At 46.0% G+C, this 12,060-nt stretch overlaps 1 protein-coding gene across 2 annotated transcripts in view; it reads left to right on the top strand.

Moving 5' to 3' along the window:
- The first annotated feature begins 677 nt into the window (after positions 1–677).
- Positions 678–12,060, top strand: part of MAPK13 (mitogen-activated protein kinase 13) — a 30,864-nt gene continuing 19,481 nt past the window's right edge. Inside the window, exons 1-4 of one of the 2 annotated variants that reach the window (XM_033917333.1) lie at positions 678–830; positions 7,281–7,410; positions 8,859–8,917; positions 11,190–11,298. In XM_033917333.1, the coding sequence (XP_033773224.1) occupies positions 712–830; positions 7,281–7,410; positions 8,859–8,917; positions 11,190–11,298 (417 nt within the window). In that variant the 5' untranslated portion in view covers positions 678–711. Of the gene's footprint in view, positions 831–999; positions 1,132–7,280; positions 7,411–8,858; positions 8,918–11,189; positions 11,299–12,060 lie in introns of those variants that run through there. The other variant, XM_033917334.1, reaches the window with a different exon arrangement.

Raw genomic sequence — 12,060 nt, 5'->3', positions numbered from 1 at the left:
GTCCATATCTGCAGTTTTGTTTTGTTTGTTCCTGGTTGTTGTTGTTTTTTTTTTACTGCAGACAAGGTTGGACCTTCCTTCGCCTTTGGTTCTATTCTTATTCTAGATACCATAAATGACTGATTCTAGACGGGGAGGGGAATGGGATTTGAAATACTGCTTGGACGAGGTATATTAAGCAGTTTACAAACATTTTCCCTATCTGTACCTGGGGCCCTGGAGGATGAAGTGACTTGCCCAGAGTCACAAGGAGCAGCGTGGGATTTGAACCCACAACCTCAGGGTGCTGAGGCTGTAGTTCTAACCACAGTGGCGTGTTTTTTAGCTTTAGTTTTTGGTGGTTTGGGGTTATTTAACAGACTCGTGAATGGTGTGGAAAAGAGAATCGATCAAATCTACAGCTTACAAAGCAGTTCAAGCGCAAGTGGTAGCTAAAGCCCGATGTGGACTCACCTGCGAGTGGCTCCAATGAATCCAGGTGCTGGAGCTCCAGGAAGGGTGGGTGAAGTCTGAACAAGTTCACCTTTGTGCACGCAATCGGAAGGAGCGGCGCCCTTTTTGCAAGCCTCCTGCCACCTGAGATTGGAGCCTCTGCGGCTGACAGCCCGCCCTCGGGGCCAGGGAGGAGGAGAGCGACTCGGGGCAGGGCGGACCCCACCGGGAACCTGCAGAGCTCCGACGAAGCTGCCGGACCGGACAGCTCCCATCGGGATGAGCTTCTCGAAGAGGAGAGCCTTCCACAGGGAGGAGGTGAACAAGACCGTCTGGGAGGTCCCCAAAATCTACGCTTCCATCAGCCCGGTGGGAAGTGGGGCTTACGGCACCGTCTGGTGAGTCCTGGAAGGGGGGGGGGAGGGGGTGGCAATCCAGGCACTTCCTGCTTGTGTGTGTGGTTGCAGGTTAGTTCAACAGGAAACGGCTACCACGTTTGGCGACCCCCCCCCCCCTGCCCTGTTGGGGAGGGCGGGGCTTCCAAATGACCCCCCATTGCATTATGGGAATATGCACTACAACTACCACAGTTCCAGGGGCAGCAAGTTCAAAAGGAAGGGAAGAAATGACCCAACAGGGACTGAGTGAAAAGGGACCAAAATAACAAAGGCTGGAAAAGCTTAGAGGGGCAAATTTTTGGTACTGTAGGCTCACTATATAAATTGTTTACACAGCTTAAATGTTTTTTAATGTTATAAAACCTGAAGGTCGGGGGTTTAGATACTTTTTATTGATAAATGCTTCTAATTTTTGGAGACCTAATTAGTCCTGAGGCCTACATTTTGCTGTATTATGCAGTTAATATCCCTCTAACTTGTGGTATTATTAGGTCACTTACCCCACTTTTGGTACATTTTAGCTCAGTGGATCACACTTGCAAGTCTGAAATTAGATAGACAGTGATTTAGATGGGGTTTGGGGAAGATTTGTGCTAGAATAATGGGGGATTTTACAGGTCAAGACTGTTGTGCCCTGAGAGAGCTATATGTACAGTATAATGGTTGTGAGCTCAAATCCCAGGCTGCTCCTTGTGATCCTGGGCAACCCATTTACTTCCCCTGTTACAAAAGCATAGTGCAGTTTTTAGCACCGGCCGCGGTGGTAACAGGATCCTAGCCCCTAAATGATGATGGATGCTTTAGAACCCTTGACAAAGCCTTTGTATGGCGAAACGGGTCCCATCGGGGCAGGGTAGTGATTCTGCACAATAAAGATACATGACAATACTTACTGTTATGATGTTTCATTAAAAGTTGGTTAATTAACAAATTAGTAACACTAAGATTCAAGCAAAACATCAAGGAGGAGGTGGCAAAAAAAAAAATGGATCTATGATTAAGACTTCAACCCATTTTAACTTTGATATTATACATTTATGTATTGACATCAAGTGGGTTTCTGAGACCTTTTACCCTCCTTTCTTATATTGGACACTCTGAAGCCGGGTGATTTGTTTTTGTAGATGGTTCCAACGAATCTCACTTCATCATCTTCTTTATCTTGTTAGTGGGGGTTAATCCCCCATTGCCCCAGGTACATTAGATAAAGTGGGAGCCCGCCAGGACAGATGAGAAACATTGCTTGAGTACCTGAATGTAAACCACTCGGGCTATAAGTGCGATTGTGAGAGCTGATTGGGCCGGTATAAGAAATTTTAAATAAACTTGAAACATTAAATTAATCGCAAGCAATTAAAATATTGTCCGTGTGCAAATCTGATGAAGCTCAGATTTGAGCAAAACGGAGACGCTCAGTAGAGCATGTGACCATCATTTCACTCGTGATAATAGATTTCTTGCCATCTCAATATGAATAAGTCTGAGCTGTTATCGCCATGGCCGGCTCTAAAAATGCTAGCACGGCATTGTAAAGGAGGGGGTTAGTTCCTTTGCGTTTATTCTTTTCCTTTCATCATTAATACCATTTCAGTTTTAAGTGGGTGCATAGAGCATTGGGAAAGCTGCCTATTAACAAACCAGATATTTCATTGTTGGGTTCCTTTGTCTGTGGTAATAGCGGTTAGCATAGCTGGGTTTAAAAAAATGGTTTGGACAAATTCCTGGAGGAAAAGTCCATAGTCTGTTATTGAGGTAGACATGGGGGAAGCCACTGCTTGCCCTGGGTCGGTAGCATGGAATGTTGCTACTCTTTGGGATTCTGTCAGGTACAGTGACCCGGATTGGCCATTGTTAGAAACAGGATAACTGGGTTAGATGGGCCATTGGTCTGACCCAGTATGACTATTTTGTTGTTCTCAGTATATTGTATTAATGGTTTATAAATTGCAATAAAAACCAGAATAAATCCTCACTGCAAGCATGAAGGACCATGGCCTGTTGAAAAGAATCTATAATAATAAATCCCTAGAGCACGCATGCGCTCTTGAGATTCCTGGCGCCATGAGGTGTGCTTCTGTGCCAGTGCTCATGGCACCTACGCTAGCTGGAGGCGTGTGACTTTGCAGCTCTTTCAACGGCGCCCGGCGACGACCGCCTTACAGTTGAGCTTACGGGCTGCTGACCCCGCGGTACTGCGCCTGGTTGCTGGCTGAGGTGGCGGCATGGGGCACTGCCTGACCTGCTGGACGCTTCACGTGTTCCGCGGTACAGGGGCAAGAGCGTGAAGATCGGGTCCGGGGAAGAGGAAGGTTGGTTGTTGTGCGCTGAAAGGATAAGGAAGCCGGCCAGAAACAAACATGCTGCTGCACAGAGAAGTGGGGTGGGGGGAGGGGAGGGAAATGCTGCTGCACAGGGAAATGGAGGGGGGAGGGAAATGCTGCGGCTTCACAGGGAAGGGTGGGAGGGAAATGCTGCTGCTGCACGGGGAAGTTGGGGTGGGGGAAAGGGGGCCAGGGAACAAACTTGCTTTGCTTTAGGGGGGAGGGGTGTGCTGGGGGGCAGGGAGCAATCTTGGTTTGCTTTGGGGGGGAGACAGAAGGGGGCCAGGGAGAGAGACAGACAGACAAAGGGGGCCAGGGAGAGCCACAGACAGAACGAATGACAGACAGACAGACAGCGTCCAAAGAGAGAGAGACAAAGAAAACAAAACAGACAGACAGACATCTGCTCTAGCACCCGTTAATGTAACGGGCTTAAAGACTAGTAGATAAATAAAACGGCAGAGGATCAGGAGCTTAGGGGAAGATGTTCAGGAATAAATAGTAAAGTGCAGGATTGTTGACATCATAATGCAATACATTTCTGTGTGAAATAATATTCCAGCACATATGTTATGTTATATGAAGTCTTATATCCCACCAAATTCTCACAGATTGGAGTTCTAGGTGGGTTACAAATAACATAAACATTATATAGAACTTATATACATACAATAAATGGCAGAATCAGATGATATCCTTAACAGATATTTCTGAAACGGCAATTTACAGATAGCATTTTCATAGGTAGTGGATTGCTGATAGCATTATCGTTGAACTGAGTAGACCTTTAGGGGGAAATTCTAAAACCGGTGCCCTATCGATGCCTAAATTAATTGTAAAATGGCATGAAAAAACCCCAGCAACAAATGGTTAGGCTGAGGCACCAACCAGCACCTAAATAAAAGGTGCCAGAATTGCGCCTGCTTAGGTGCGTTAGACCACTAAACCCCAAAGTAGGCGTGACCAATGCTGGAAGTGGCGTTAGGCAGCCTAAAGCGCCTTTGTAGGCCTGGAAAACCCTGGCCTACATTTCAGCCGCCTATCTTTGCCTGAAACTGGGCCGCAGCTTGCCATTAGCTGATTGCAGCAGGGGAATCCCCGATCAGCTGAGCCGGCAGGACTCCCCAAAGCCACGGTTTTGGCGAGTCCTGCCAGCTCAGCTGATCCGGGTCTGGCTTGGGGAAACACAGTAGAGAATGACACGGTGACAAAATTCATCACCGTTCCCGTCCCTGCGGATATCCGAGGGAAACCATCTTCATGTCATTCTTTAAGGAGAGAGGGAAGAATCAGAGTATGAATGGCCACAACCACTGACCCGCAAGCTTTGCTTTGAAGAATGCTGGTGTAGAAGGACTGAGGTTGAAACAGACACTACAGAATGACAGTCTCTGGTATCCAGAGCAGAGATTGTGATGTCATAATGCCTCATTCCACCAGTGCCTAAGAGCCAATCACATCAGAGATGTCACAATGGCTTCATTATCCTTGGATCCCATAAGAATCAGAGTATGAATGGCCACAACCACTGACCCGCAAGCTTTGCTTTGAAGAATGCTGGTGTAGAAAGATTGAGATTGAAATAGATACTAGAAAATGACATGGGATTATTTCCCGCGGTTATCCGCGGGGACTGGAACGGTGATGAATTTTGTCATCGTGTCATTCTCTAAAACACAGCTCTAGAACAGTGCTTCTCAACCCAGTCCTTGAGGCACACCAAGTCCCATCAGGTTTTCAGGATATTCACATGCGATAGATTTGCACGCACTACCTGCATGGTACGTAAATCTAACTCAAATTCATAGTGAATATCCTGAAAACTTGACTAGCAAGGGACAGAGTTGAGAAACACTGCTTTTAGTTTACGGGCCTTCCACATAACCAGAACAGTACTGCCTCCCACTTACTAGAATTGGGGGGGTTTTTGTTTTATTTTTGAGGTTCAGAGTGATCCAGGGGATTTCACAAGAGGAAACCCTTGCAAGTTTGACTGTTGAGTCATACTACTTTGTAATCCTGAAATTTCCCAGCACATGATAAGATTTAAATAAGGAACCAGAGGATAGCTGGAGTTGACATGGTCTTTCTAGCGGGACTGAGAGAACTTTCCTCCACAGACTGACAGATTTCCCAAACCAATAGACCAGGGGTAGGCAATTCTGGTCCTCGAGAGCCAGGTCAGGTTTTCAGGATATCCACAATAAATATGCATGAGATGGATTTGCATCTCAAGGAGGCAGTGCATGCAAATCCATCTCATACATATTCATTGTGGATATCCTCAAAACCTGACCTGGCTCCGGCTCTCGAGGACCGGAATTGCCTACCCCTGCAATAGACGCAAGTTTACTTGGGTTTTAGAACAAATGTGCACAAATGCTCTCATGCATAGTTATTATAGATATTTAAAAAAATATCCTCTTTAGAGGCCGTGAGTATAAGTATTGAGAAATGCTGGTCCAGGATAGATTGGTAGAAGCAGAAATGACTACTGTGGAACAACCGCATTTACAGTGAAATGTTCATCCCTTTTATCAGACTCTTTGTCAAAGGATGGTTGTACAGTACATGCAACTCTTTGTAGCATAAGCTCCAGAGCCTGGGCCTGATGGTTATATCCTGATGTCAGTGGCAGCTAATGGTTCACAGTGTCATTACTCTGGTTGTCCTCCCCATCCCTACAGTTTTTGCTAACTAGTAATCCTCTCCTCTGTTTGTCATTGCACCTTCCCCTTTGTCATCTCCTGCCATCCTCACATTCCATTATCTTTCTGCATCACTAGTTTCTTGACTGATTTTTAATAGTAAGATTTGCATCATCCTATTTACACATCACCTTCTGATAATACCTGTTGATGTGGGAAGACCCACATTTATATATAGACAATGTAAGCAGTTCCCTCCAATGTCAAATTTTCAAAGAGCCACCTCAAAAATTAAATGCTGAATGGGAGAACATGTTCTAGCAGTCCAGGGCAGAGGAGCATGCACCACTGAGCCTCCATGTTTTGGGCTGCCTGCAGGATATTGCTCTAGTGGACAAGGAACATCCAGCTCAAGAAGCTGAGTTAAGACCTGGGAGGTGGTTGTCACTGTGCCTTTGTGCCACTGAGCCATTGTGTTTTGGGCTGCCTGCAGGATTTTGCTCCAGTGGTCAAGGAACATCCAGCTCAAGAAGCTGAGTTGAGACCTGGGAGGTGGTTGTCACTGTGCCTTTGTGCCACTGAGCCATTGTGTTTTGGGCTGCCTGCAGGATTTTGCTCCAGTGGTCAAGGAACATCCAGCTCAAGAAGCTGAGTTGAGACCTGGGAAGTGGTTGCAGAATTTTAGCAATTAAGCAAGCAGACAGCCAGGGAACCAAACCAGGAAACGCACAATTTGTGAGACAGATGTCCCTTCAATCCCATCTCCAACACTGTCAATGGTCTCCTGCCACTCTTCCTGCTGCTTCTTTAGGCTCACATAGCCCAGTACCCCCCCCCCCCATTCTACCCCCTGTGAAATGTAATGGGGGTAATAATATGATTGATTTTTGTGAGGAATGGGAACAGTGCTACTCTCCATTCTCACTTGGTTCAATCTCCGATTGTAGATCCTCTCAATATCAGAGCTGCCAAGAGAAAGCAAGTTTTAAAAGGGAGATTTTCACTTCATCGTAGTCCATCCTTCCAGAACCTTCTCCCCTTTCCCCATCATTCTAATGAAACACAGTACCTTATTTACCCCCAGTGACTGCTAGGCTGGAAAAGAAAAGAGCAGATACCAGCAGCTACCCAAAACTTATCCAGTGCAATTAGCAATATATCTCCCACTCAGTGATTCTTGGGTTGCTCAGTTGTGGGGCGCGGCTGATTGATTTTAACCAGGAGCATAGAAGTCTACAAAATATCTTGTTGCTAGTTCCTATTACTTCCTGCATTCTCCTGCAGCTCCACATCCAGAGGATTTCAGCTCTGACGTCTGGGTAGTGCTGGAAAAAAATATCGGGGGTGCTCTAGCACCCACAGAGATGGCGCCTATGCCCAGCTCCCTTAAAAGGCAGATAGCTGCTCAAGCCAGAGAACTTCTGATTCCACATCTGAGGACCTCGTCCCTCCTGTTCACTTCTCCTTTCTTCTCTGTGCAGCTCAGCCGTGGACATGAAAACGGGTGAGAAGGTTGCAATTAAGAAGCTGAGCAGGCCATTCCAGTCTGAGATCTTTGCTAAGCGAGCATACAGAGAGCTGACCCTGCTAAAGCACATGGCCCATGAAAATGTGAGTGAACAGTCGAGGTGACACCTTATGTATCTACCTATTTGTGTATTTGTTTATCAAGCATGTAACCTGAGCAGCAAAAGACAAAACATATTTCATTATAATGCATATCTCTCATCTCTCCCCACACTCCCCTCTGGGCACTCTGCTCATTGGATAAGTCTAGGGTTACCAGATTTCCGGATTGCCTCTTTTTAGAGGGCATGTCTGGGCGTCTGGCGGCTTTTGAAAAGCAGATCGCGTCAAGAGGGGCATCCGTGCATGCGCGGATGCCTTCCCGACCGAGGGGGGCGGGGCTAGGGCGAGTCTGGGGGTGGTGTTGGCATAACAGGGTAGGAATGGGTGGAACTGGGTGTGCTTGGGGGACGGGTCTATGGGTCGGGATTATACATATGTGAAATCTGGTAACCCTAGATAAGTCTCTCTTATCTGTACCCTTCTCCTCTACAGCCAACTCCAGACTCTGTCCCTGCTACTTTGCTGCACCGTATGCCTGGAGCAAACTGCCCGACTCAATACGTCAGGCTCCGTCTCTGGCAGTATTCAAATCCAGACTCGAAGCTGCTTTCAATTCCAAACTCCAACCCGACTGCTAACTCCAATATCTGCCTTATCATTCCCTCTGTAATTTCCACCTGATGCACCTTCTTGTCCAGTTTGTCTGTCTTGACTAGATTGTAAGCTCTTTTGAGCAGGGACCGTCTCTTCTATGCTTTCTTGTAGTACTAGTAGTAGACATACCATAGAGACAATGAACTTGCAATACTCCCATCAGCCCAAATAAATACAGAACACCTAATATCGATAAAGACACCTTCGTACCTCCTCCATGCAGGTATACAGAACTGATACCCAGGAGGGAAATGAGGATCTGCTTTAAACAGAAGCTTAAAGGAAAAAAAGGAAGGCCTTATGTTATATTTATTTACTAGCAGTCTCAAAAAATTAAATAACTCCAGTAAACTATTCTGCCTTCACAACTCTACCCTTTTCTGCCAGGCTATACTAGAGTTGGGAAGGCCTCAGAAGCCGAACGTTGCACCAGAGCTATGAGTAGGGGCCAAGGAGTAGAGTTGTGAAGGCAGTTATACCCAGCAGAATAGTTTACTGGAGTTGTTTAATTTTTTGAGCGTGATTTTTTTTTTTTCTCCGGCACCTCCAATTCGAGGTTTTTTCATTTACTAGCAGTGCCAGCCTGCCTCTCAGAATGAAGCTGGAAGCCAATCTCATATTCATTCAAGTCTAATCTTATTGAGTGCTTTGGTCTCCTGCTGTCCTTGTGGATTGTGTTAAGGTGAATAGAGAGTGAGAATCCGGATGTTCTCATCTGGCAGTCGGGCACTGAGCCTGGTACTTTCATTTGTGTGGAAGTGACTGTTACTAGTTAATGAAAGGAAGTCTTTGTGCTGTGCAAACATCGCTGATCCTAAGGGCTTCCTTTTCTGCAGGTCATTGGACTACTGGATGTCTTCACGTCAGCCACCTCTCTCCATGGATTCCAGGACTTGTAAGATTGTTTTTTTTTCTCTAGAGCTTGTATTCTTATAGATATCAAATACTTTTAGGATGGCGAAGGAGAAAAGATTAAATGTGGGAAGTGATAAAAGGAGAGAGAGAGACAGGGTGGCAGGAGACAATGCGGTTGAAGAGATGTGTGACTGGACTGGCCACTGTGAAAACGGGATACTGGGCTAGATGGACCACTGACCTGACCCAGTAAGGCTATTCTTATGTAAAGTGGGTTTGAGTATACATATGCACCTAAGCCCCGATTCTGTATAAGTCGCCCCAAAAAATCAGTACAAACTAGTGCGTGCAGTATAGAATCGCGCTTAGTGCTGCCTAAGCGGCGTTAGGTGTCACTAGGCATCCGTATTTACGGCGCCGTATTTACGGCAGGGTTTTCTTGGCCTAAATGCCTGTCTAAGTTAGGGGCACAGTGGCGCCTAACTGCAAAACATGCCCATGCCACTTTCAGGAAGGCGCTTTGGACTAGGCGCATACTTTTTATAGAATCATGGTTTTTCTAACTTTCAATTAAGTCCAATTAAAGCCAATTAGGAGGTGCTGTGCCGGTTTAGCCTATTAATAAGTTAAGTTAGGCACCTACGTCAGCTAGGCGCACAGATGTAGGGACCTAACTTCAGGTGCACTTTGTAGAATTCGGGGGGCTACTGAACACTTTTCTTGAAGAGGGTGCACTGTTTGTACATGGGGATAGATTTTAAGACAGAGCGCCCAAAATTAGGTGCAAAAAAATACGGCTGCTAAGCACCAATTTTATAGCCGCATCGTCAGCGGCCGTCGATTGTGCGTGAATTGCGAGACGGAATCTCGTCTCCGGCGACGATAAGCGCTGGGAATGTAGGCCAGGGTTTTCCAGGCCTACATTTCTGGCACCTACCTTTGATGTGAAACGCACCTGCGGAGGTGCTGATCGGAGCTTTGAATTTTTATTTAATACCGTTTTAAATGGTGTTTCCCTCTTAACATAGGCGCTTAAGTTAAGGCGCTGTTTATAGAATTCCCCCCCCCCCCTAATTGTGTACAAAATTGGCAATTTAGAGTATAAGTCAGCATGCGCACACCCAACTGCAGGTACAAGCATTTACGCCAGGTCAAAGGCTGGCGTAAACAGTAGCACTTAAAATTGGCAGTTGGTGTGCAAGAGTGTAGGAAGATCACTCCTGCCCCGCGTCACACCACCAGGTAAGGTCCATGCTCCGATTGCCCCCCTCCCCCCCCCCCCGGCCGTCTCTGATCGCTTCCCTTCAAGTCCCGGGGCTGTTTTTTTTCTATGCCAATGAGTGATTCTGAGGGGGGGGCCTGGGGGAAAAAACACGGATAATCGAAACCGTGAACATCGAAACCGCGAATAGGGAGGGGGAAGTGTACACTCTTAATGACATTCATTTGACAATGATTTAAAAAAAACAAACACACACAAAACCAAACGTTTTTTGGGGTGCCCACTCCTGAAAATCATGACAGATTGAGAGAGTTGGTGGGAAGAGAAAGTACAGAGGAAGCATATGGACAGATGCAGCAAAATGATGAATGGAGAAGAGAGGGAGGAGAAAAAGAATTGATTCTGTTGTTTTTTTATTTGCAGCTGATCCTAATAGCCTTACTGGGTCAGACCAATGGTCCATCTAGCCCAGAATCCCGTGGCTAATCCAGGTCATTAGTACCTGGCAAAAACCCAAATAGTAGCAGCATTCCATGCTGCCGATCCAGGACAAGCAGTGGCTTCCCCCATGTCTGTCTCAATAGGAGACTATGGACTTTTCCTCCAGGAACTTGTCCAAACCTTTTTTAAAACCAGCTACACTAACCATTCTTACCACATACTCTGGCAATGCGTTCCAGAGCTTAACTATTCTCCTGTAACTTCATTGAGTGTCCTCTAGTCTTTGTAACTTTTAATGGAATAATAAATCCACCCACTTGTACCCATTCTACACCACTCAAGATTTTGTAGACTTCAATCCTATCTCCCCTCAGCTGTCTCTTCTCCAAGATGTAGAGCCCTAACCTCTTTAGTTTTTCCTCATACGAGAGGAGTTCCATCCCCTTTATCATCTTGGTCCCTCTTTTAACTTTTTCTAGTTCTTGTATATCTTTTTTGAGATAAAGGCAACCAGAATTGAACGCAGTACTAAAGGTCGCAGCATGGAGCAATACAGATGCTTATGAAATGGTCTGATGGACAGGCAAAGCTGCATAGGACTTAGTTCATGATCTGGAGCTCATCCTACTCTCTCTTCTTTGCCTTTCAGCTACCTAGTCATGCCTTACATGCAGATAGATTTACAAAAGATCATGGGGTTAAACCTGTCAGAGGACAAGATTCAATTTCTAGTCTACCAGATGCTAACTGGCCTAAAGGTAGGTGAAGAGAAGACTAGAGCTGGTCTTTCCGCTGCTGATTCGCTCACAGGGTATGGAGACACCTTCCTCCTTTAGCTCAAACTTTTTAGATTACACACAAAACCTGTTATATTCATATGAGTGTGACATAGCTGAGGAGGCAGAGTCTAAGGCAGGGGTCTCCAAAGTCCCTCCTCGAGGGCCGAATCCAGTCAGGTTTTCGGGATTTCCCCAATGAATATGCATGAGATCTATGTGCATGTACTGCTTTCAATGCATATTCATTGGGGAAAACCTGACTGGATTCGGCCCTCAAGGAGGGACTTTGGAGACCCCCTGGTCTAAGGTATTTAGGGGCTGATTCTGTAAGCAGCACCTGCCATGTGTCAATCACCGACAGGCACTACTTCCAGAATCGCGGCTTGATGGGACCCAGAAAGGTGGACCAGGGTTTCACAGGCCTACATTTTCAGTGCCCTAGAGTCCTGTCAGAATTGCGTCCAGATACGTGCACTCGTTTCTTGATAAAGCCCAGATATTGGGGTGAAACGGGACCCGTCGATGATCAATAATGCACTGAGCACTTTAACTGAGTCCAGCATAGAGTCGGAGAAAGCAACGACCCTTTTTCCGTTTTGGGTATTTTACCCTTGCAGAAAGACACTTTGATTTACCATCACCTTCAGATAAGTGTTTAAATTCACTTTATTGCTGGTTTCAGCTACATTGATTTATTTATAGCATGAGAATTTAAAAAATATAAGAAAACGAGAAATTAAA

Source organism: Geotrypetes seraphini, chromosome 13 (assembly GCF_902459505.1).
Source record: "Geotrypetes seraphini chromosome 13, aGeoSer1.1, whole genome shotgun sequence".
In the NCBI taxonomy this organism is placed as follows: Eukaryota; Metazoa; Chordata; class Amphibia; order Gymnophiona; family Dermophiidae; genus Geotrypetes; species Geotrypetes seraphini.
This window is presented reverse-complemented; position numbering and strand designations above follow the sequence as displayed.